Genomic DNA, 26669 nt, shown 5'->3' on the forward strand with positions numbered 1-26669 from the left:
CGCACGAAGATATTTTTTTCGCGATGATATTAGCGACACCTGCGAGCGTCGTCGACGCCGAGATAGTAATTGGAATTGCTACGGCGGCGGTTACCGGAGTCAACGCAGATAGTATCACGCCCGCGGATGCAACCACCGCGGATACCGAATACACTGCGATGTCCAGCACTGTTATGCGGCGTCGGTATTTTTTTATTTTTGTCGAGTACATGTCTATGGTGGCTTTTAACGTTGATTGCCACTCACGTACCTGATTGTATCGATATTGTTGAGCATCTGGTGTCGCTGACATTATTCAATTACGCGGTAACCAATTGAGGCGTTGTTGCGACGAATTCCAAACACCACCAGTAAGATGTTGCGGTTAATTTCTTGTCTGCGGCTTCGAGTATAAATATTTCTTCGGTTCCGCTGTTTAGTATTATAGTTACAACCCCGGAATACTTATCGGTGGAATGTCTCCAAGGATATGTTGTGAAGATTTCAAATTTAGCGGCTGAAAACACAGACAACCTGTACACGCCAGTGACCGTTGCTGTGTAATTGATAGTATTATTTTGTCGGGACCATGTTGCGAATCCCGATGATACCGTGAATACGATGTTGGTGATATGACCGGGAGTAAATGTAACGGGGACTTTAATCAAACTGATTTTGTTAACGATCTCAGGAATTCCCGATACGATATCCTGCTGTGTTTGTTTGATCGTGCTGATGTCGTTCTGTACATCGGTGAGTTTCACGTCGACGACTGGAGGAGCCCCAAAGAACTTATCCACGGTCTCATCAGCTTTCCTAAAGTTTTTACGGAGATTTGTAAACGCTTTTATGTGATCATCATACTCTGCCCGCAACGTGGCTAGTTTACCGTTGACGGTGTCCACGTATTGTTTGTTTGCGGCATCTTCGGGACCTTCCGGATTTTTTAGAACGGTTATTTTGTTGCCGTTCATGCTGAGTTCGCCTGTCATTATGTCGCCGGATTTTGCTACACGTTCCCGGGCGACTTTTCGTGCATCATCTCCCAGCATCGCAATTGATATCGACGAATCTCTGATTCTGCCGCTGTCAGTGAATACAACAATGTTGTCCGTGACAGCTAAAATAACCCTGCGAATTATGTCATTCCACTTAATGTTACTGGTTCTTAGCTTGCCGTGCCTGTCCTGAAAAATAACAACCTCATCCGGGTCTATCCCGGTCAGATTTAAAAGATCATCAATTTCATCTTTAGTCGCATACTTCGATAAATCGACGTCTTCGCGGCGCTCCTTGGATCTGCTTGATCTTCCGTAAATATCAACCATTATCTGTTATGGGGTTGTTTAAATTTGGAGATGATTTTTCAACGTGTATTTGTGCACGACTTTATGAGGAGGAATCGCTGGATGTTTTGTTATCGCGTCAAGAACATTCAAAACCTCTTGACCACATATCGGAGGATCGGTTAGTGTTTGTGTTGGCAGCATTGACTGCCAAACTGGAATTGAAAATCCTTGGACGTACCTGAAAAATTCAACTGGCGGTGCTAGCCCGTACGAATCGAAATAGATAATTCCACGCGGATCGATCGCGTAAGCAACCCAATGAGTCCCAGGGCCTTCCTTGTTGTCAAGATTAATAATTCCTGTTTCTGGATTATTCGGTCGTGCTGGTAATTCATCTCGCATAAATACACCTTTGAAGGATTTTATACGTAATTGTTTAGCAGCATCGAGTAGATCAAAATTGGACGCTGGAAGTGTTTTCAAAACCTTTTTGGGTACCATGACGCCGGAGTTCCCGGTAGTCTTAGACCCGCTCCGTATTGTTCCACTGGAAGTTTCAAACGATTGGGCTGAGGCATAGTTGTCTTTCGGGGGCGTCTTGTTGGTTTTTGTGTTCTTGTTTGTCTTTTTTTTTAGACTTTCCTTGTGTAAAATTCCTTTTCCGGTTACTTTCTTTAGTGCCATTCCAGCAGCGGTTCCAACTGCTCCTAACGCGGCTGCCTTTTCCGCGGCTGCTGCTGCTGGTGCTAACGCGGCGGCAATTATTGGAAGAAATGGAAGTATTCCGCCGGTCTTTTTGACCATATCTTTGACCGCGGCCGGAGAGAGATCAATTCGAACTCCAGTCGTGCCCTGCTTCGCGCTATTGAAATGTTTTAGCTGAGTTTTAGTCAGCGACAGCTTGTTGGGACCGCCCGCTAGCTGATCGTGCTTTAACGTTATTGATGTCCCACATGTGCTCGCGTTTTTCGATTGTAATTTCTTTACCTGACCAGGAGTCAGTGACACATCAACGTAACTGTATGACATTTTATTTAATATGATGTTGATCTAATTGTTTACACGTGCTGCTAGCAATGTTACATATTTTCCACTGGAGCATCGATGACTCTCATTCGTCCGCCAACACCTTCAAGCAACATTGATTTATCAGAGAGTATAACAGCAATTGCTCTGAAACCAGCGGGACCTGCAAGTACGACTGGAGGTCCGGCCGCATCAACTGCTGCAGGTGGGTAAAGGCCCACTTTAGCCTTGAAGTGTATATCAACGACAGATTGTTTGGTTAAATCCATATGTTCCAGAGAAAAGTAATAAATCGGATACCGCGTTGTGAAATCCAACTGAGATATCTGTAGACCGGTATCAATATTTTGATCACGTCCCATAAATGTCAGCAGACGGTGATATGCACGTGCAACCTTATTTTCCCCAAAAGTTATACGAATATCTTCGGACGGTTCTTGATGTCCGTTTACACGCAGCGAAACCTCGCTGACCTGAAGGTGGTCAAATGCCATAGGGTTTCTTGTTTGATCGTTTAATCTCTTATTTTCTTGGAATGCAACGAAAATATGTCGTGGTGCTGACACCCCCTGCTGTGATGCTATGTGCCACGTAAAATCCCCAGTCCCGGCGCCCTGAATAGAATCTGTAGATGTTGTCAACCATGATATCAATGATTTACCACCTGTGTCCATGAAAGAGAGTAACCGTTGCTCTTCAGCTAACGATGGGGACATCACTGGCATCCACAACGCAAGCTTGGATAATACTACTTTACCATGAAGTGCTCTAGTTGCGGCAACATCAGCGCCCGGACCGTGCCAGATAGCATCATTGCTATCACCTTTTCTGACAAGTACAACCGTATGATTAGCTCCAAAAATAACCTTTCGGACACCTCTGCAGAATCCAAAGATGTGAGACAACGGAATCGCACACGAAAATCTTCCGTCACCTGATAACATTGATTTGCGCGCTGCAAACCCCAGATTGTAATTAGGGTTGGAAAAATATAAATCTTCTACATCATCAGAAGGAACAGGAGGAGCAGCACGGTTTTTTGGTCGTCTCAAAATGCTGGGTCTATGATCCGGATAATCAGAATTATCCTTAGCGAACATCATAGTCGGACGGGCTGATCTGGTGTAATCATCTGAGTATCTCGCCAATCCGATAATTGTTGTGGCAACGTCGACGTTATCCTGAATTGTTTCAATTTCTCTCCCGTCAATGCTATATGAAGCACTTTTGAACAGTGCCATGATGCCGTTGTTAACAAAACCAACTTGGTCATCTCTTCCGTATGCTGTGTTATCGGGTCTTAAAATACTACCTTCGACTTCAAGAAACGCTTCCGCGGGCAGGAAATATCTGCTTATATCCTGAACTCGTAATTCAATTCGACTCGGCTGATTGGGCGATGTTGCTTCGTAGGAATAATACTGATAATCACGCACGGACTCATCTTTGAGTAATGGTGCATCCATGTCGAACGCTGGATCTGATACTCGTTTGAACATTTTATATAAATTATCGACGTCTAAAACGAAGACCACTTCCTGATATCAGGCTCGTATTTATTTGTTCGGGTATTTGGTTTACTAGCGCCGCAAGTTTTTGATTTGCGGATTGATTTATTACTTTACTGACATCCGCGGGCATAAGTTCAGTGCTCGGCAATTTTACTGGCGGTGGTTTAACCGCGCTAGGTCTACGTGCTAACCGTGACAGTCTGTTCTTGATTGACGTAAATGCCTTTCCGGCAAGATTACCAACAGCTCCAAGAGCTTTATCCTTGACAACATCAATCGCTTTCATCGACAGTTGTTTCGCAATCGGTAACGCCTTAGGGGCTATCCTTGAAAACAAACCCGTAACAACATCACCGAGACCATCTCCGTAGGTTGCTCTGTAGACCGGTGATCGTGAATTCACTACTCTGACTGGGCTGGGTCGAGTATCGTGTACTATCATGTTATTCAATTGCTGTTTCTCTAACTAATCGCTGTAGTAACCATCTGCGAGTTCATTAATGAGTCCCCGATAGATGCCGATATCCATGATACCACGCTGAAATAGTCGCTGACAGATATCTGCGGCTTCATTAATTATTTCCGGGGAGTTATTTCCGGCACGTTTTCCTCCGATGAGGACTTCCAACCGAGATACATCATCGACGATATTATTAGGACAAGCAATAAAACCAGACCCTAAACCACTCCCGGACTTTTCTCCGGAGTCACTATAAAATTCCTCTTTAGTGGCTCCCTCGGAGAAGGATGATTGTGGTTGTTGTTGTCGTTTCTCTATTAACTCTGCCACTCTCTCATTAAATTTTATATAACCAGGATCGTTCATATCAACGGGTAAATCATGTTTACCAAAATATACCACTTTTGCCCATTTATCAAAGGTATCAATTATTTGTTCACTATTTTTTCTTAAAAATTTTTTTCTCTTATCAAAATTATCTAAAGCAAAAACGTGAAGATTCCAACTCTTTCCTTCCATTTTATCAAGACCGGTTTTCGTAAACAACATCCGAAGAGTCTTCTCTTGGGTCTGCTGCAACGGAGGAGGAAGTCGATATAATTCTTCTGATTCTTTTTCTGTTGGCTCTGCGACGACTTGCGGTTTAGCTATTATTTTTTTCGGAGTTGGTTTTTTATGCCGTTTTGTCTGTCGCATTTGGATATCATATCGATCTGATCCTGACATGTACTCTTGATAAAATACATCACTGGTATCTAACCGTTCAACACCCCGTTTTATTTTATAAATTCCATCGAGAAATTGTTGTTTAGTTATCTTTTGATTAGGATCTTTAATCAACTTTTCTCGAGAGTGATAAGCCTTAGCAGCTTCAGCACCAAAGGTAATTATTTCATTTCTGTTCCCAACTGGAAATTTTTTGATTTCATCCACAAAACCTTCAACGAAATCCGTTTTATAATTAAATCCTTTGATAGGTTTTGGCTGAGCCTTCTTAAGTTCTTCTATCGCCTGAAGAAGACTTTGTTGCGGTTTATCAGGATCAGGTTTTCCTATGATAGCGGTTTTTATTGTTTCAGTAGCTGTTGTTACGGGTTTAAATAATTCTGTTGTACCCTCCGTGAATTCAACTTTTGCTTGCTGTCGTTGTTGTAATTTTTCTCTGACACTATCACGAACAGGAAGAAAATTTTTTATTGCTTCTAGTCGCTCTCGAGCTAGTCTAGCAGAACGTGCTTCTCCGATGTTGACCATTATTGTTAACCCCGAATTTTTAATTCACAACAGAAATCCTAAAATGATTAGCAGCAGAGAGACTACGCCACCAACGTCGTCGTCGACGTCACCCCGGTGAAGAAACTATTATCGATAGCGGCTGGTTATCGCTGTCGAAATAACCCCGTTAGCCAGAAAAGAGGATTTAGTCATCATAGTTTCTGGCTAGAAGGGTTTATTTTGTGAAATAAGAACTTCTATCAGAAGAGTTTTTGATAGATGGTCCTGTTGGGCGAAAAAGTTGGTGGGCCCAGTCTCTCTGCTGCTGGGGGTTTCACCTGGTTCTTCCTCCACCATTAATACTGGCCGCCATGTATAGCCTATCGTGTGCTGAAAAATGGCGTTAAACCCCACAACAACAACAACAACTATCCAAAGTGGGAATTAAGCTCTAATATTCCAAAGTTTTACTATAATGGATTCAACTATACATGATGGCTTCTTTATAAATTATAAAATAAATTAACACCAACACGTAGAATGTGTGCCAGTTTCGCTTTATTGCTTCATCAGACTGAATTCAATATCATTGCTTACGTCATTAAATTAAATGAATGGCTCTTATACGCATACCGTTCAATAGTCCTAACTTCCTCTGACCCTTGCCACCCCATTTTTGATTTTTGGACATTTATGTTGGGGTGTAGGGTAAGAGCGCATTCCTTATCGAAAAGTTGGAATTCGCCGACACCGTTTGGTGTCGGCATGGGGGTAGCCGCTTTCTTGCCGACCCAGCACACTTGAACGACCTTTTATCAAGATATACCTGCATGAAATCGATAGCAATATGATTTATTTTCTCTAAAATCGTGAGCATAGCATTCGTCATGTCTTTAATCCGCTGACGGACGAGACGAAAGTACGTCGTTGCTGAAATTTGACCTGGATCTGGCCATTTGCATTCCGAGTCACACGACGATACAAATCTCGGAACCTACATGTCAATGACATAAGAGGTCATATAGTCACGTGAAATCAACAATACACAAATTTCCCAAGTTGTTGTACATATAATTTGGATATATTATATAGAAGTCACTTAATGTTTGTAATTAAATATAATGCACACTTAATTCTCAACATATTTATTTTGAGAACAACGAACAGAAACCTGTCCGTATAGCAGCAGGGTGGAGAAAACCATTTCCAAGAAGTACCGAGCACGTGTCAGCGATGTTTTTTTGTTGGTGTCACGTGATAGTACTAATATTAGTACCCTTACTCGTACCTCGTGGACAGGGTACTAACATGAGCATATACGTGTTAATGGAGCAAGCCGGGTGTGATTCACACCCGGCGTTCCTTTAGCCTAATAATAAAACTTTAAACACATTCCTTGCATGTAAGCCAATAAATTGAGTAGTCCTCTTATTTAATACCGGAAGTATCGAAAATCATTGTAGAAATAGTTGTAAAATCTCGTTTACCTTTTTCAGCCGATATTTTCGTTTAGATCATCCACCATATTATTTCAAATAATGATTACTTCCGTTCTCAGCCTTGTTTGTTTGTGTGCCATATAAGGACATTGGCGCCTTTTTTGGAAATGTAAACAAATCGTAGTAAAATTTTGGCGCCGTTTGGGTCAGAAATTCTGCGCATTAAAAGTAAATACGGTTTACCGGCAACTTTGAAATTCCACCAAGAAGCGATTATTCGCACTTAATTGATAATTGTATAGCGTAGAAAATCCAAAATATGGTCTGGCAAGACTTTCGTAGAAAAGGGGTCACGGCGAGAGTCTCGCGTTATCTGTCATGGCAGACAGGATAAGGTTAGAGTAACCATGCCAATTTATTTTATCGCATAAGGGCTTAATAAATTCAAAATAAGCCAAATTTCTTCCACAGTATGATTATACTTATGTATTTGATTTCTACACTGTTTGTTTTTCTGACTTTAGTGACGAATTTTTTTGCTCCATTACATGATATGGGATCAGTTCGTAGCCTCAACCACAACAAATCAAGTTGAGGCTACGACATCGTAGCTAGTCACGTGACTACCCATAGACGCATGTTCTTCGTAGTGAATCTGGTTTTCTTCAAATTTATGCAATATTCACAGATTTTCGTCGTTGTTTTCACAATAAATATTTTGAGAAGTTTATGGGGTTTTTTTTCATTTTTCTTTACAAATTACATGACTTTTAGTTATATGTTTGATTTGTTTTCCTACATCAGCACTAGTAATGGTCTGTTGTTCATATCACGTGACTGAATGACCTCTGATGTCATTGACATGTAGGTTACGAGAGATGTAGTCACGTGACTAGGAATACAAAAGGCCAGATCCAGGTCAAATTTTAGCAACGATGTACTTTCGTCTCGGGTATCAGCGTTTTAAAAACATAACGAATACTATGATCACAATTTCTGAGTAAATATATCCTATTCCTATCGATTTCATGCAGGTATATCTCGATGAAAGGTCGTTCAAGTGTGCTGGGTGGGCTAGAAAACGGCTACCCCATGCCGACACCAAATGGTGTCGGTGAATTCCAACTTTTCGATAGGGAATGCGCTCTGACCCTACACCCTAACATAAATGTCCAAATATAAAAAAATGGGGTGGCAAGGGTCAGAAGAAACTCGGACTAACCGTTCTAAAAATAAATATATGCATACTATTTTACAAAATGTTATATTTCTGACATTTGTTTTGTACATGATTCGAGAGTGAGTTGCAGTGCCTCTCATCAGTGTTGGTGCACGAGGAGTTCACGGACAGAGGTACAACCAACTGATTCTTCTTAAAGACATTCACACAGGTAAACCTTCCAGAGGTATAAGGGTATTATATGGATAACTCCTTGCAAGAATTAAGAAGTACAACACCTCGACGATCCCAGAATAATATGTATTACTACAATCTGATTAAAAGCTGATCTCAGCTGTCAGACTGAGTCTTCTTCCTCTTTGCTTTTTGTAAATATCTATCTAACCTTGTGATCTTTTTGAAAATTGTTAGGAATTTGTCGAGTATCTGTGTAAAATTAATTATATTCTAGATAATGATAACACTCTAAACGTTTGTGTACAAACGAGAGAGTATGCGAATACTGTAGTTAGTTTGAATGCTGATATACTCAAAATCCACTCCCTTTGGAGATTTTCGCCTGTTTTGAGATGAATATTATTATATTATACCATATCAGACTTAAAACTCAAAGTAGATCACTGTTATGCATATTTAATTTGTATTGTGTGGTTGACCTGTGTCTATAATTGAGGGTAGGAGTTTTAAACATGTTTACTTGGATCAGGTTTTTCACAAGGAAATTCGTGGTCTACCTTATGTTTGTCGTATTTTTTACTAAAATTTAAGTAAACGAACTGACTTTGTCTTCAACTCAGAATGTTCTGGAAATTATCTTTTGACCCTCATCTTGGTCCTCTTATTGTGTCTTAGCTTTTTATATTAAGGTTGTTTACATTCAGAATTATTCATTCCTATCTTCATATCTGTAATGGAATCGGTATTTAGTTATATTTAAATTATTCATTGGAATTACAAAATGTTCATTTATTCTTTCAGACTTAAGCACTATTTTGGCATTATTCTGAATTCATTCCAGGATATTTGGAACACAATATTTTTTGGACTTGTGTGATAGAACCTCTAGGACCAGTTGGAATTTAATTCACAATACTGAAAGTACATTTTAAATTTTCACTTTGTATTGTACAGTGTAGGGAAATAAATTATAAACTCTACTGAACGTTTTGGTTTTGGCTCTTTTCTATTATTTAGTTTAAAACCATAATGTGATAACACACAGAACAAATTTTACTTATCTCAATGACTAGCACATTAACTTATCTCCCTTAGTTGGATTGTTGTGTCTCTTCACACTGCCATTTCCGATATAAGTGGTATGAGAATAAATCATATCTAGCACTGTCCTACCACCAAACTACATTAATGACATTTGATTATCGCCCCAGTGAACTCTTAACTTTGAAAAACAACATTAATTGGTCAGACCTCACTTCCGACGAAAAACAGAAATATCCTCAAACACTTTTATTCTGATTAAACAAGATTAAAATCCTATATTATGTTGTAGTCTGTGAAGATCATGGTTGTAATTATCAGGTGCATATGAAACATATTAATGGATTATACAACAATATTGTGAAAACGTTGTGCAACTCTGGTAAATACTTGGCTAATACACCCAGGCTGGAATGACTGTCAAAGAACAAAACTACTTTAGACGAAATGCTTTTCTTATGTGGCGTGGTAAAGCTAAACCTCGTCGTGGATCTCTCAGTAACCAAAGCGTCAGACTAGAGCTCAATTCAAGAAAGATTTTAGATTATGCAAGAAGGAGGAATTAAAACAAAGAGCAGACTCGATTTTAGATAAATTGTAAAATTTAGACCACGTGAATTCTGGAAGCAGCTAAACAAAATGCTGCTACAACTTCCAATAGGCTGCCATTTTGTATTGACTGGTATCATGACCAAAATAGCGTATGCAACATGTGGAAAAATCATTTTGAAGCTTTACTCAGGAGTGTTAAAAATGATTCGAATAAGGAGTAAGTTTTCCTTTAGCATTTAATGCCCTTTCTAGTCCTATTGAAGTAATCATATTATCTGAGATAAAACGTGCCATAACAAAAAGAAAATAAATTTTCATGATATCATTTTTATGTAGAAGATTTACAATTTTCAAATAGTAGATTTCATGTCCTTTTGATGATTTTTTAAAATTTTATGTTTGGACATAGTTTTGTTTCAGATGATTTCATAATAGTTCCAATTATCCCGCTACTGGAAAGAAAAATTACTGACCTGGCGGTCAAAAATAATTATAGACCTATAACTCTTAGAATTATTTTGAAAATACTTGAATGTTTTGCCAATCTGGGGGTTTGACTAATTAACAAAGAAGAATTAAAACCAACAAGTTTTGTAAAATTCAAAATATTAAGTTATTTCCATTTAATCCAAATTGAAAGAATAAAAAATGACTTACAGTATAGTATGAATTCCTATTTCCCTTAATAGATCTATAAATGCCAATAAATCTGATGGAATCCGAAGACATTCCCAAAGGTTTTACGAATGATAGCTATAATGTGCTAATGTGTCAAAAGTACAGAAGAAAAAAAGATCAGTTTTAAATCAAAATGCCTTTAAGTGACTAAACAGTAAATCCAAACTAATCCAGATAGCTTATACCAAGTTTTCTATCAATCATCTTGCATTTCAAAATGTCAACAAATCAGCTGATTTAAACTGGCTAATCAGAATGTCGGTCAAGATCCTTTTACAGAAACACGCGTGACCTTCATTCGCGTCACTTATGTCCTATTTGGTCCACGTGACATATATCTGAAATTGGTGCAAAGACCTTGGTAATTTTACGAATGACATAGTACGCATTTATAAATGACTCATTTTAAGAGTACAAAACCCATTCATGGATCTTAGAATTAAAAATCTCATTAACTAAATAACTCTTACAAAAGCTATTGTTATGAATTATATAAAGATGGATATGCATACAAATTTGAGTGCAAAGTTGCGAAGTCACAATCTCTGACAATCCGTTTGGCTTTTAAAAACTCATTCAACCGACTCATTCCGCGGTACCTTTAAGGCATTGCTCTTGCATATATAAATACTTAGATGTACTGGGGTCATATTTTTTAATTCAATCGGTCAGATGATGAAGATATGAGAAGACATTCCAGATTTAAGTACACGCGAACAAACGTACGTATTTCAACAAAAATATAGTAATTGTTATCGAATATCAAAATTAGATTATTCAAGTTTTATGGCTCCACAGTATATAGCGTTCCTCTATCAACAAGCTTTAGTGAATGAACGAAAAGAATAATAGCTTTTGGTTATACTACTGTTCCTCGTTTTTTATTAAGCCTTCCAAGATGGAACAGTGGAAAATATAATGTATTCAGTTTTGAAAAAGTAATGAGAAAGTACGACAAGAATACTCAGTAGTAACAACTGTGTCTTGAAATCTCTGGATCTATGACATTCGTTTAAATTCCCCGATTATATTTAGATAGAACAAAATACTGTTTAAATGTCATACATAATTTCATTCTTAACAATGCCGGACTTATTCTGTGCTTGTTGATGTGTCTGTATATATGTGCATAAGAAACCTCTGATTATTTATGCTTATAATACTTGTATATCTTAAATTTTATTTTATTTTATCTATCTTGTTTTTCTTAATCTTAGTCTACGTAAGTACCAGTGCCGTTTACTATCTAATTTCAGCTATTATCCCTACGCAGGACACTTCTTTATGTTAAAAAGTCATAAAATAGTTCAAACGCTGTTAGAGTTAACGAGCTCAGATATTAAGTTCCAGCATAGAAAGCAGCTGTTCTTCGTTACGGGATTTCTAGAATCAGTGTTAAAGAAATGGAAACGACAATATCAAGCTCAAGATTATCGTTTGAGACTACCCATAACTACGTGTACCAAATTTAAAAAAAAAAGAAGTTATTTTCAGGACACACAAATCTCTAGAAAAAGATACTAATCATTTGCCAAAAACCTAATGTGTTTTATGTCTGTATGTTTGTGTAAGTCAATGTCAGTGCTCACAACTAAAACTCTCTCTCTCTCTCTCTCTCTCTCTCTCTCTCTCTCTGACACTAAGCCCAACGAGCAATACAAGAACTTCCTGAAAAGAAAGGTAACATTTTAAGATTGTCAAAAGCCCAGACCATCAGGCGCAACGTGGCAAAGATTGGAAAAACTACAAACTTAGTGACGCAACCCATTAGTCTTGCTCACTCTACAATTATAAATATAAGGTTGTGATAAGCCCAGGCCACACGGATGCTACTGCACAATACGAAAACTGATTACCAAAATACCGCTATAAAGCAATTAGTAAAGGTAAGCATATGCATAATAGGATAAGAAAATTTACAAAATAAATAAAACAAACAGTGAAAAAGCAAAAGAACTATCACGCAAAAAAAATTAGACACTAGAAGCTGGTCTTAAACCTAGACCATTAGGCCCGGACACAAAAGATGGCAATGATTACAAAAGATATTAAGACCAAAAACCCAAAGACCTGGCCATCAGAATTAGGTATATAAGACAACCAGAACATTACCCAACTGCACAATTGGAATCATTGCTTCTATAATAACTATAACTAAAAAGAAATGCAAATGCTTACGAAATTATGAATTATGGTATCTTTAATAATACAATCCTAAGACTATGCCGTGTCCACATAATCCTATTCTAACCGCTGTACAACTGAGTTTATTGTCGATAATTCTGAAAATTCACTTCTAAATAAGGCACAAGGCGACGACGTTTCATATTGTAGCAGAAACTCCCACGACTACACAACCCCGAGTCTCGCTATCTCGTGTTCTTCAGGATAGGTTTTTGTATTTGGAGTGATAGTCCGCTGAATCTATTTGAGGATTGGTGCTCCAGAGTGCGACAGATTTCTACTCCAGCGAGATATCGTCTTATTCCTGGCTTCTTGCTGCCGACTGAGTCGCAGGTTCGCTGAGTCGTCGACTTGGTGTCCCGTGGTCGCGGACTGTGTCGTCGACTGGATCGTCGTCTGGGTTGCCGGGTCGCCGACTTGGTCGCTGCCTGAGTCGCCGACTTGGTCGATGAGTCGCCAATTTGGCCGCAGAGTCGTCGACTGATTCGGTGACTGGGTCGCAGAGTCACCGACTGAGTCACGGAGTCGTCGACTGTAGCGCCTGCATCCTGGTCAACGAAAGGCCCTGTCCCTACACTTTTTTAAATTCCCCGGCCTGGCCCTTTTAAGCTCGTGCTTGACCGTCAACTACTAAGGGAGAATAGTGGTGGAAGAAAATCCATCGACTTTGTTTTCAGAACCAACCACTTTAGAAACGAGACACACTACCCAAACATCATTACCGATTTATGCTTGTATATGATTTTTGTATGTCTAGGTTGACAACTTAAATTTAAAACACTATACCCCTTCTCTCTTACGTGTGATAGTTTCCTTGTATGTGCGTGAGGGTATCCTTGCCGGGTTTTGTGTGAACGTTTATATTTCTCCCCGCTTCTTAAGCATCATAACCCCTTGTACGTATGCACGTATGTGTGTATGCATGTTCGTACGTACGCATTCATGCTTATATGTATGCATGGATAACGTGCTTGTAATAACGCTTTTAGCCTTGTTGTTTGAACGTTGAGGTACGTGTTTGGATAGTAAAAAAGCAGATACTGGATAAAAAGAGCTGAAGGGGTGTGTGTGTGTGTGTGTGTGTGATTTGGATTTTTTACCTTTCTTTAACAATTTTTCAGTCATAAATCTACGATGTCTGCAGTGTGTCAGTTTGTAGTGATGTCTAGCACTGAGGTATCATGCCACAGATATGTAGCATGATGTCCCACCCAGTCACATTATCCTGACACCAGGTCGACCAGTCCTAACACTAACCTCTTAATGCTGAGCGCCAAGCGAGGCAGCTGATAGTACCATTTTTATAAGTCTTTGGTATGACTCAGTCGTGGTTCAAACCCGCGACCTCCCGGAACCGAGGCGGACGCTCTAACCAATAGTTCACTGGAGCGGTAGAATGCTGAAGGTAATAATGTGCCTGTGGATAGATCGTAAAGTGTTAATGTGCCAACAGTCTTTTGTTGAAACAAAGTAATACGATCCCAAAAGAAATCAGAAATTAAAATATAAAGAGAACAAATAATTTTAATAATTCCAAATCAAATACTGAAACAACAATAACACGATTCTACTCGGATGTTAAAGCACGAATGAATAATCTTTCCAGTGATAAGATTTTATAGTCCTCTACTTGACCTCAGATCGAAATTATCATTTTCTAAAAGAAAAACTATTATCGAATGGAAAATAACCTTCTAGAAACTTCCCAATGTTTGCATAATAAAATCTTAGCTATTATTAGAAAGTCTGTTACTACAGTTCTGTTTGATCACTTCAGCTATGTCAGGTATTCCAGGGAAATTGTAGAGAAATTCCAATAACCTAGATCCAGACTCAAATAAACATGTTTGCTTCTATTAATAATGATCCTGATATGAAACCCACGCACATAGAGAATATTTTAGCTAAATGATAATTGTTTACAAAATTAAAAAAATTAAATAATTCAGGTCGGGTAGAAAACAAACTTGATTTTGGACAAGTTAATTCCAACATATAATGTTACATTTCAATGCATTTAATGAAATAAATTCAAAAACAAAACAAAATAACCTAACCAACAATGCAAATTATGTATAAATACTAGCTGTAGAAAGTGCCGCTCAGATTCAAGTACAGCGTACCAGCAAAACTTACAGAATCGTTGCGATTGTGAAAATTCCTGTTGAAATATTTAGACAATAAATAAATTAATAAATAATAAATTTAAGAAGTAGAATTAATGGTATCATATTGCAAATCATCAAATTTCAATTCCGTACTTAAGTTTAAATACTTGGTTCTATATTACTTGTTCGATGTCCTTCTAAACTCGACAAAGACACACAATGACAAGACAGAGACATTTTTAAATAACAGTATTCGTAAAAATTGATTGTAATTATTTTTAAATGTATAAGAATTGGAATGCTAGTATTGTCTATGTTTTGATCGTTATTTTGATTTCTTATTGTTGTGATGTCTCTTTGCACTAAAAGTTGTCATGAATTGTGGCGTACATTTCGATATGTTACTGTTATATATATATATATATATATATATATATATATATATATATATATATATATATATATATATATATATATATATATATATATGTGTGTGTGTGTGTGTGTGTGTGTGTGTGTGTGTTGATGTCTCTTTGACCTTAAAGTTGTAATGATTCATATCGTACATTTTGAGATCCCCCTCCCCATCTCATGTTCCTAACACATTTGATCGCACCTAATAAGGATGCAGATAGTTCCGTGTATATATATATATATATATATATATATATATATATATATATATATATATATATATATATATATATATATATATATATATATATATATATAATTGCAACTCAGTTCTGTCTGGTTCATCTCAATATCTGTTCCAGAAACTTCAAAACACAGCTGCTCGGATCATACTTAGAGTACCACGATCAGAGCACACCTCCCCGCTGCTCTATACCCAACACTGGCTATCCATTCGATCCAGAATCAAACACAAAATTTGTTCTCTGTGCTACGTTTCACTGTCGGACTCTAGTCCAACATACCTATCCGACCTCACCCATGTGTACACACCAGTAGGATACTTACGCTCCTCTTCTGACAATCGTATACTCATTATTCCTACTATGAAAACAAAGTCATACTGACAGCGTTCTTTTGCATACCAGGGCCCAGCAAAATGGAATGAATTGCTCACTGAACTTAGACACAAAGACACAGTGATCACACTCAAGAGTGCTCTCAAAACTCACTTATTTCGACTGCAAGAACAAACTTAAAGACCTAATAATGTTTACTACCTTAAATATTCTCAGCATGATTTTTATGTTTTCTAATTTCATGGTGTTTGTTTTTTAATCATATCATTATATGTTTTTTATCTTATAGGTGTTGTCTGATGTTGTAAAGCGCTTAGAGCTTCTAAAGATTATGCGCTATACAAAGTCCTTATTGTTATTATATTATATTATATTATATTATATATATATATATATATATATATATATATATATATATATATATATATATATATATATATATATATATATATATATATATATATATATATATATATATATATATGTATGTATATATATATATATGTATATATATATATATATATATATATATATATATATATATATATATATATATATATATATATATATATATATATATATATATATATATATATATATATATATATATGTGTGTGTGTGTGTGTGTGTGTGTGTGTGTGGAAGAAAAGAAGCTCCAATCCCCATTTAAAGGTCTTCTTAACCGGATATTTCCTTGTGTTTTTGTATCTAAAGAAATTTCAAAGGTATTTAATTATGGTAGTTATTAATAATTAATTATGGTAAGTTTTAAGAGAAGGAAAGAGAGCACAGACACATACAAAGATAGAATTACAAAGACAGACACATACAAAGACAGAATTAAGACGACAGAAAGTTACTCAAACGACAGTACAAAGAAGGAATATAACTTTAAAAATTATTTGTAAATTATCGGGATGTTGTTAAAATTCGTTTAAGAAATGTGTGCACATTCATGCAATGAGCTAACTGACAGTAATGTAGGTTTTCTTTCGGGGAATTTCCGTACATGTGTAACAAGCGCATTTTGGATGCTGATAGAGGCGTGTATAGCTCTCACACCGAAGTTCTCAGATTGCATGAATTAAGTCATATTGTAGTGTATAAAAGTAACTACAAGCGATATCAATCTTTTTCTTTAGGGTAGTTCAGACAATATTTAATGAAATATTTTAGATATTATCTGTAAATAGTACTTTATTATTTGCATAAAGAAGCGTTTGAATGGGTGTAAATTATATCGTCATAATATAATTCGATACCTTTACAGTTGTTACTTAAAAGATAAAGGTTTATAAATCTTCAAATATGTTTAAAATATCGATGAGAAGATTCCATGTCTTTTATTAATACATCGTTGAATACGTACATCATAACATTGGTCGCAAACTGACATAAAAAACAACAAATACACGAAGACACAAACGAACCCCAAAAAATAATCAGCACATAGATAATACACATTTTTAATTTTGATATGCTTATTTTCTTTAAATTTGACATCAACATTCAACATTTTCCAGTATTCAGTTTAAAATGTCTCTGCATTGTCTTTGCACTGTCTGCGTGTCCTTGCCTGTCGTATGCGCGCCTGCAATACTTAGTAGGACCCCTTCTTCGGATACATTTTGTTCTTTTCCTTATTAATATTTGAGCCGGACCTGTAAGATGGCAACCCCCATGCAAGAAGACGCAGTTACCGACGTAAACCAGGAAAAGAACACTAAAAAGAAAAAGAAACATATAGAACCAGGGATCATTTACTTAAGTCGTATCCCACCATTTATGAACGTGAAACACATCCGAGATATTTTTGGGCGTTTTGGCGAAGTTGGCCGTGTATTTCTCCAACCTGATGGTTTGTCAAGTTCTTCACTACTGTGTATTCTTATTTTTATTTAGCTATTCACGGAGGATCGCATGATTGCTTGCAGTTGAACTATTAATAATATATGTATTTTATGCATGTATGGTTAATATATGTACATGTATTATTTATATGTAAATTGCAAACTACGATATAATAACAGCGGTCTTTAAGAAGACAAGACAACTAGTTCTACAATGTAAGACGTATCACATGTTATTTATGTTTGAGTGCTACGTCTTACTGCCCAAATAACGGCATTTTATAGCGTTTCCTACGTTGGGTGACATCGGAACGAGTAGTCAAAGTTTGAGGAATATCTCAACACTTGGCAGCCAATATCGACACTCTTAACAAATTGATGTGTAACTGTAATTAATATACTTACTGCACTGTTTTTTTTATCCTGGTGGAATCAAAATCTGACACTTGCAGATGGATGCATTTTTATGTTAAGTTGACATACATTTAAATTTGTTGAAATGCGACAGCAGTCGAGGTATGCACAAGTATCTTCAAGTTGAGGGATATGCTTCTTAAACGAAATGAAACATTGCTTAAAGTTCCAATAGGCATAATATATTTTTATTTGTTTCATTAAAGAATAATACTTCAGCTTAACCTGATTTCGGCATTCCTGGCTTCCATTGCTTTCCAATCAACTGAAATGTAGCCCAACAGAACTTGAAAACAGATCCATTTACTTGTGTGAGAATTTTAATTTCTTAGGAAAAAGACATCTGAGTAGATAAAGTCTGACTAATATATTGTAACTTTAATTTGTGGAAAGCACAGATATGGGCTGCCAAGTGTGAGAGATATTCCTGAAAATTTGACTTTTGTTACAATGTCAGTCGACATCAAAACATACTACACAGCACCATCATTTAGACAGTAAGACCAAAACAAATATCAAGGCTGAGGTCTTACATTGTAGGACTATACAATAACTTACCATCTTTTGTCAACTTTGCTATGGCCTATTATGTGTTAAAAAGCTTCTTGCAACACTTGGATTGGATCACATTATTGAAATCTCTTTAAATCCCCCACAACTTCTGTTTTGTCAGATTTACCCTTTCTTTATCAAATTTTAACTAAAATGCTTTTTTGTCATGTTTCCTGTCACGGTCAAGTTTAATTTTAGCCTGTTTTGTTGACCTTCATTCAACTTTTCACCATTTGGCCCCAGATTTATGAGAAAATGATCCATTCAGATGCATGCTCAGGAGAATTCATAGTAGTTGTGCATAAAAGCGGACAAGTACATGATCCAAGCATATAGCCAGACTATTGCAAACCACATCAACAAATTGTGCCAATTTCAGCTTCTTTTGACTGATAATAGAGACTTGGAAGAAACTACCATCAATAATTGCAGAAGCTCTTGACTTGGTATCTTACAAGCAGGAGCTTTCCAAAATCACGTTCTAATGAGCTAGTCAGTAACAAGAAAGACCTAATGATTCTCAGGGCTATGCCAGTTGAAGTTCATTATCTCGTTGCCTCTCTGGTTGTTGGATTGGTGTGAGTATGAAGGGACATAAACATTGACTGACACTCGTTTACTTATTTCTGTTTTTTCTATTATTACTCCTCTGTCTGTTCTGTCGCTACCTTCCTTCCTATATTCTTGACTATGCACTACCCTTTGCTTAATAGTCAAGTGTGACTGTCAACGTATTTACAGAGTATGGTTTCAAGGAGTGCAGCGATTGGTTGAAAACAATAGATTCTTTTGAAAAGCCATGTCCTCCTGCCAATAAAATTCATTCTGATGTAATGTTACCATCAAAATATATGACATAAATCAGTATTGTATGCAGCCATTAGTTGTATTCATGGAAGCTGCAGCTAGTTTCAGACCTAAGTTTCAGCGTAGACTATATAGATATACAATGCATTCAAATGGTATTTGTGTAAACATCGCTCATGCAAAATGAAAAGTACTGCTCATTAAAGTTGCAGGCCACAATTTACTCGTCCACGGACAAGTAACCTCGCAAAAGTTTTTGACCGTAAGAACAAATATCTGACTTGATAAATAGAGACAGTAGATTTATGCACCCTTGTACTAGAGGTACACTGTATTACTGGTTTACCACTGTATTTTTCTGTTCGTTGTTGTTGGGTTTAACGCCTTTTTCCAGCACACGATAGGCTATGCATGGTGGCCAGTATTAATGGTGGAGGAAGAACCCGGGAAAACCCCAGGAAGAACCACCGACCCACAAGAAGCTACTGGCAAGCTTTCTCACATACCCACATTAGCCGAATTTTCTGTTCATATTTTGGTAGTTCATGTCAGTAAGTAATGGAGATTCTGGATTAACTCTGTTACTGGTTTAATGATATACATAGCATTGTTTTTAATTTTCATGACAAAATAGTTCAGAAAGGTTTTATGTTTTTACAAAACAGTTATATTTTTCATGAATTAATTTTGAAGATTGTATGATAATTATATTTGACATGTGCCATGAATGACTTAATGGTGCCCAAATGGGATGTTGTGAAATATGTTAAGGCCAAATCCAGCTTTTGAAAACATTAAAAAATGTACTTTTTGTCTATTTATTAACATATATTAATGTGTTCAGAACATGTATTCCTTTGTAAGACTGTGTGAAAATCCAATGATTTTCTGGACAATAGCTATTTTCTGTGTGAATTTTACATAACTACAAAGTCCACTAAATATTTTTTCTCTTTTGTTGAGTGTTTGTTATGTTTGCTAATTCTCTCTGATGAATACCTTGGCAGATTATTTGCATCCCACTCAAAGTTTCCTTGCCTATTATATCAGTAGTGTAGCTAGTAGATTGTAGGTTTCCCTGCCTATTATATCAGCAGTATGGCAGGTAGATTGTACGTTTCCCTGCCTATTATATCAGTAGTATGGCTAGTAGATTTACTAGATTGTAAGTTTAAGCGTCAACGTTTCATATTTTTATCAGCAAACTCATTGATGTCAGCATAATGTCTATCACTGGGTGTCAGCTATAATATAAGCTTAATTGCCCCGCTTCATTACAATACTTAGATAACAGCTTCTTCAATGATTAACATACACATAACACATTCATCTACTGTGATAAAGTGAACATTTAATTTCATGGGGTTCGAGTGTGTGCTGTGATTTTCAAATTATGTGTCTGAATTCAGTAGAAAAATTTAGCAGTCAAATTATTGTATATAAAAAAATCTTCAAATGTAATGAATATATGGTATATTGCAATTTTTTTAATAAATCAGAGCTAGATATTATTTCCAGATGGAAATTTAACAATAGTTTTTAAGACAGCTTCAGAACATGAAATTGTTGGCCCTAATATAATTGCTGTAAGTTCAGTAATACAGTGGTGCAGAATTTTTGGTGGTACTAAGCTCTCCGAGTCACCATAATAAGGTGGAGATAACTCAGTCATCATAATAAGGTGGAGATAACTCAGTTGCCCATTTCTATTACTGATGATGCAATAAAGTGAAATATTGGCAACATATTGAAAACTTTCATACACACATCACAATTCTCTTAATTCCATTTATTCTCTTCACACACACACACACCTGGATGACAGTGATCTAAAGCACTAATTTGTACTGCCTAGATGCCATCTCACCTCTGACCATGCAGCTAGTGTGGGTATATAAGAAAATGCGCATGTAGCTTCCTGTGGTCATTGCTTCTTACTTGGGTTTTCTGGGTTAAATCTTCGCTAGTTACATGTATACTGACTACAATGTATAGCCAATCGTGTATTGAAATTCAAAATTATTGAAACATTGGTGAGTTGTTTTACCCTTAATGCAGATGTCATTTATGTTATTGAAATTTGAAAAATGGATTTTATTTGTTGACCTTCATGAGCACACGGCTTTATCATGAAAGTATTTACAACAATGGTTTTCATTGGTTGTTTGTTTTTAATTTATTTCAGACAAAGCACCCAGTGGGAAAAAGGGACGTTTATTTACCGAGGGATGGGTTGAACTTGAAGATAAAAGAGTGGCAAAGGCAATTGCTTTATCACTAAATAATACACAGATTGGAGGTAGGTTGAAATAAGCTATCTAGGGTACTCTTTGATCCAAGTGGTGAGTAGTGTCCAAGCCTGCTATGACTTCAGTTACAGAGATGGTCAGATTAAAGAATACATATATTTGTCTCTGTACGTTTAATGGAAAGTATGTACATATGGAATAGAAAATACTTAATAATAAAACAAAATCCCATTTCTGTCCAGTAGCAGGGTTCTCAGTAGATGCATATCCTTGGTTTTTAAAGCTTGGAATTTAAATTGGAATCATTTCTATGTATGTATACCTTTATGACACTATGATTTGGGCCAGATAATCGATCTTAATTACCCTTGATTTGCCTCCTGAATATTTTCTACTGAGCATTTGCTGTTGATAATAGATTTTCTGTATGTACCAGTTATCATTATTTGCTAGACAACAGTTTATATGTTACTGGCCAGCGATGTAACCTATGCAAAATCGATATGAACTGGTCAGAGCTAACAAGTTGCTGGTATTATGCTTACGTGGGTATAACAGAATCAAGGTTAGATTGTTTTCAGATATTTATTTTAGCTAGAGGTAATCAATTATAACTTGATTGGATTACAAATTTTATAAAATATTGGGGTTTGTTTGATTATCCATTAACATTTATGAAATTCTATTGACAGTTGGTCAGAAATGCAGTAGAACCCAGCTATAATGCGATAATTGGGGTCCACAAAATTGGATCGCATTAATGCTGGGTTTTACAGTATTTTCTTTTTTTGAGAGAACAACTCATTGGCACATATATGTGTATTCATTTATACGGTATATGATGAATAGGGTATCAACACCATTTACTATCTTGCCATCGTGGCATTCAGTTCATCTATAATGCATGTAATTCCATTAAAAAATTGAACACAGATTTACAATATTCAATATTTTTTTCCCTGATCATTGTATCTGAATTCAACGTCTAATATATACAGTAGTCCCCCTCTTGAACGGCCCCCCTGACCAGCGGCCACCCGCTCCTTACGGCCAGAATCCGTTGGCACTGACGAATTTGTGTTCAAAAGTACCCCTCGCGAAAGGCCACCTGGCTAACACGACCAGTGGCCAGCATATTAGTGCAAAATCATAAAATTTACCCCTCACAAGCGGCCGCATTTTATTTGAATATGTATCCAGAACCAGTATTGTATTCATAACGTGTGTTAGGTAATCCGATTTCTGTTTCCCGATGTCAGGTTCAAATTACTGAAAGAAGTGTTGAAGAAAGTACATTTACCACTAAGGTTCATATTATATCATTTACGCCTCACAAGAAGCCAAATTTATTCCATAAAAACCGAGAAAGACTCAAATTTTAATCCATACAAAAGGGTACGTACATGTAATCCAATTAGCCTTACTGTTGTGTTATCATAAGATGTCCGGTTTAGTCACTCTGATAATTGTTAAGAATACAATTATCGAACAGTAGTAACAGCTGAGAAGTGGCAGTATCGATGTACAATACCCAAGTCAACAGGAAAATGGTTTAATAGCCTTTATGGCTTCCCTTAATAAGATGTTGAGATTGTTCACTTTGGTAATCAGTGGCTATTACTACTGACAATAATTGTCAAAATTACGAATCCTAGCGGCCACGAGGTCAAATCTACGTGATGTTAATGGTACATATTGAAGCCGTTTTGGCTTCTCTCACCTAGTTTCAAGAAATGTATAAAAACACTAGGGTACCAGACTGCGACTAACGAATCACGTGACAAGATCACTTCCTTTAAAAACACACGGCAATTTGTTTAGATGCATACAAAATTGTTTTATCAGTATTGTAGTTGGCAACATGAATAACTTAGTGCAAAAAGATCAACATGTCATCGAGGAAAATAAAAATTCTCAGTTTAGAAGAGAACATGAAAGTAATTCAACTGACGGGAGGGTTGGGGGGGTCGTCGAGGATCCTTGCAGAAAACTAACGTCGGGAAGACTCAGATAAACAATATCGTGAAAGATAATGAAACAATTCTGCAGAAATGGAAGGGTGAAATGGACGGAGAAAGGAAGATTGTTTGAGCCAGGAGACATTTGTATCCTGATTTGAAAGACACGAAAAAGCAAAAAATTTGTCAGTTGAACTGGGATATGACGACTTTACTGCAAGTAACAGATGGTTGCACAGATTTCAAGTGCGACACAATATCAAGTGTTCTGTCATTAGCGGCGAATCAGCTGATGTTAATAATGAAGTTGTTGAAGATTGGAACAAAAGACTAAACGATATATGCAAGGGATATGACAGTAAGGATATTTGTAATGTGATGAGACTTGTTTGTTTTTTAGACTGTTACCAACAAAGTTACGTGATGTGAACTGTATCATAATTATAAAGACCGTTTTAAATCTGTATCAATGGTTATTCATAGCATTCTTTTGCAAATGATGACAAAGTTTGTTTTACATTTATTTCACATCATGCATGTGATTTTTTAATTAAAATATGAAATATTTAAAATTAAATGTACTTGTGACTTTTTTCATATGTATTTACTATTCGCATTTGTCATCCCCCTCTAGAAAGGCCACCCGCATTATAAGGCCACTTCCCTGCTGCATTAGGGGTGGCCTTATAAGAGGGGGACTACTGTAGCATGAACAGAGTATCAACACCAATTACTTGCCGTCTGATATCGTACCATCAGGGCTTGAAATTAATCCATAAAATATGTAATTCCATTGCAAAAATTGCACACATATTTAAACTATTCAAAAAATTTGTCACACATCATTATGTGTCTGAATTCAGTAGAAAAATTTAGCAGCAAAATTAGGTTAAGACGAAGCACATGTACGGTTCATTACGTTCTAGTGTCTATGAACAGTGTCTTTACAAATTTCATACTGCTAATATTTTCTCATATGTAATTCTGTGTACATTTATACATTGCAAATTTCCAGTACTTAACACTTGTACGCCTGTTCGTTTGAACGACTACAACAAGAATAATTACAAATCAACACATGCTTTCAGCATGCATATAACTTTTATTTCAGATTTTGTGACTATCGAAAGAAACGTATGAAAACTACTATACTAATCATGGCACAAAGTGCAGAGAACGATTTGCGTTTGTGAGCTTGCTTTTCCATAATGGTAAAATATTTTAATAAAAAATAGGAAATTAATAACGAGTTCATAAAAAAACACCATACCCATGTAAAACCCGAGAACTAAGTGCTGTACACCTGCAATGGTCACGAGTCACTTTAAAAAAACATGTAAAGCTGAATGCATGTACAATTTCATACCCTTTCAATTTCCAGCTAATAAAGCGGACATTATTTACTGGTCAACTGATTGCGTCTAATAACACTGCCAAGTCCAGCAGACATGTTGGCGGCTTTCGTTTTTTGATGTTTATTAAATTGTGAGAATCTTTTATCAACCACTGCATTGTCTGCTGCTTGTTTGTGTAGGCACTTAAACTCTTCCCCAAAATGATAATAAATGTTTTACTCTCTATTTCTCTTACTTTTAAAACGTATTTTTCCGGGTACAAGAAAAATACATGTACATGTATTTAAAATTTCAGGAACCACGCCACGATCGTATTATATACTCAAATTCATACACGATCTCTTCCCCAAAATGATAATATTTTTTTGTGTGCAAAGTGCAGAGAACGAATTGCGTTTGTGAACTTGCGTTACCATAACGATGAAATATTTTTATAAAAAAATAGGAAATTAATAACGAGTTCATAAGTAAACCCCATACATATGTAAAACCCCGAGAACTAAGTGCAGTAGGCTTGCAATGGTCACGAGTCACTTTTATAAAAATATTTTTTTTAAAGCTGAACGCATGTACAGTTTTATACCATTTTAATTTCCAGCTAATAAAGTGGACATTATTTACTGGTAACATGTCCGATGTTTATTTTGGCATAACACTTCAAGAACCTGGTGATATTATTAAATTTTAGAAGCTACGCCATGATCGTATTATACTAAAATTCATACGCGAACTCTTCCCCAAAATGATAATCTTAAAAATTTAGAAACAATTTTGACTGGTGTATTTCTTTTATTTCAGGCAAGAAGAGAAGTAGGTGGTATGATGAACTTTGGAACATTAAATATTTACACAGGTTCAAGTGGGTGCACTTGAATGAAAGACTTGCCTATGAAAAAGCTGTTCACCAACACAGAATGAGGACAGAAATCTCTCAAGCAAAACGTGAAGCAACTTTCTATATTGAGAATGCTGAGAAAAGAAAACGATTGAAAAAGAAGGAAAGGAAATTGAAAAAGAGTGGAGAGAATCTACCTAATGTTAGGCCATATGAATTTCAGATGAAAGAGACAGAAGAAGAAATATTGGCAAGAAAGGAAGAGAGTAAATTGAAGAAGGCTGGGAAGAGGACAAAGAAAGACAGTGTTTTGAATGATGCGTTGTCAGAATCGAAGAAATTGTTTTTGACAAGTATATTTTCAAGGAAAACAGATACTCTGGACAAAAATGATTAAAGAATACACCTGTCCATGGTGGTTTATTTTCTCCTTATTTCTAAATTAAAAGCTCATCACATTTATAGATTTTCCTTGTCTTAATTTCAGGTAAGATTGTTATGTTGTAAACTTTATTTTGGTTAGAATTTCAAATCTGATAAATCGTCAAAGGAAAATCCTGTAGTTAGTGATAGATTTTCAGATTTGTGGTTTTGAATTGACATAGTTTAAAGGTTGTAGAGTTTATGAATCGGTTTATAACTGGATGATAATCGGATCTTTGTTCATACAGTTTATACTTGGAAGAAAGTTGGATCTTGGTTCATGCAGTATATAACTGGATGGTAACTGGATCTTGGTTCATGGATTATAATTGGATGGTAATTGGATCATGGCTCATACAGTTGATAATTTGATGCTAATTGGATCTTGGTTCATA

General features: G+C 36.3%; 1 protein-coding gene across 1 annotated transcript; it reads left to right on the top strand.

The window, feature by feature from the left end:
- The first annotated feature begins 17460 nt into the window (after positions 1-17460).
- Positions 17461-26262, top strand: LOC149774691 (activator of basal transcription 1-like). The gene is made up of 3 exons (XM_089944841.1): positions 17461-17689; positions 21640-21753; positions 25815-26262. The coding sequence occupies exons 1-3, from the start codon at positions 17500-17502 to the stop codon at positions 26246-26248; spliced, it is 738 nt and encodes a 245-aa protein (XP_089800967.1). The 5' UTR covers positions 17461-17499; the 3' UTR covers positions 26249-26262.
- Positions 26263-26669: the final 407 nt, after the last annotated feature.

The sequence above is a fragment of the Sinohyriopsis cumingii genome, unplaced genomic scaffold, assembly GCF_028554795.1.
Source record: "Sinohyriopsis cumingii isolate HCF-2022 unplaced genomic scaffold, ASM2855479v2 utg000160l, whole genome shotgun sequence".
NCBI classification, from domain to species: domain Eukaryota; kingdom Metazoa; phylum Mollusca; class Bivalvia; order Unionida; family Unionidae; genus Sinohyriopsis; species Sinohyriopsis cumingii.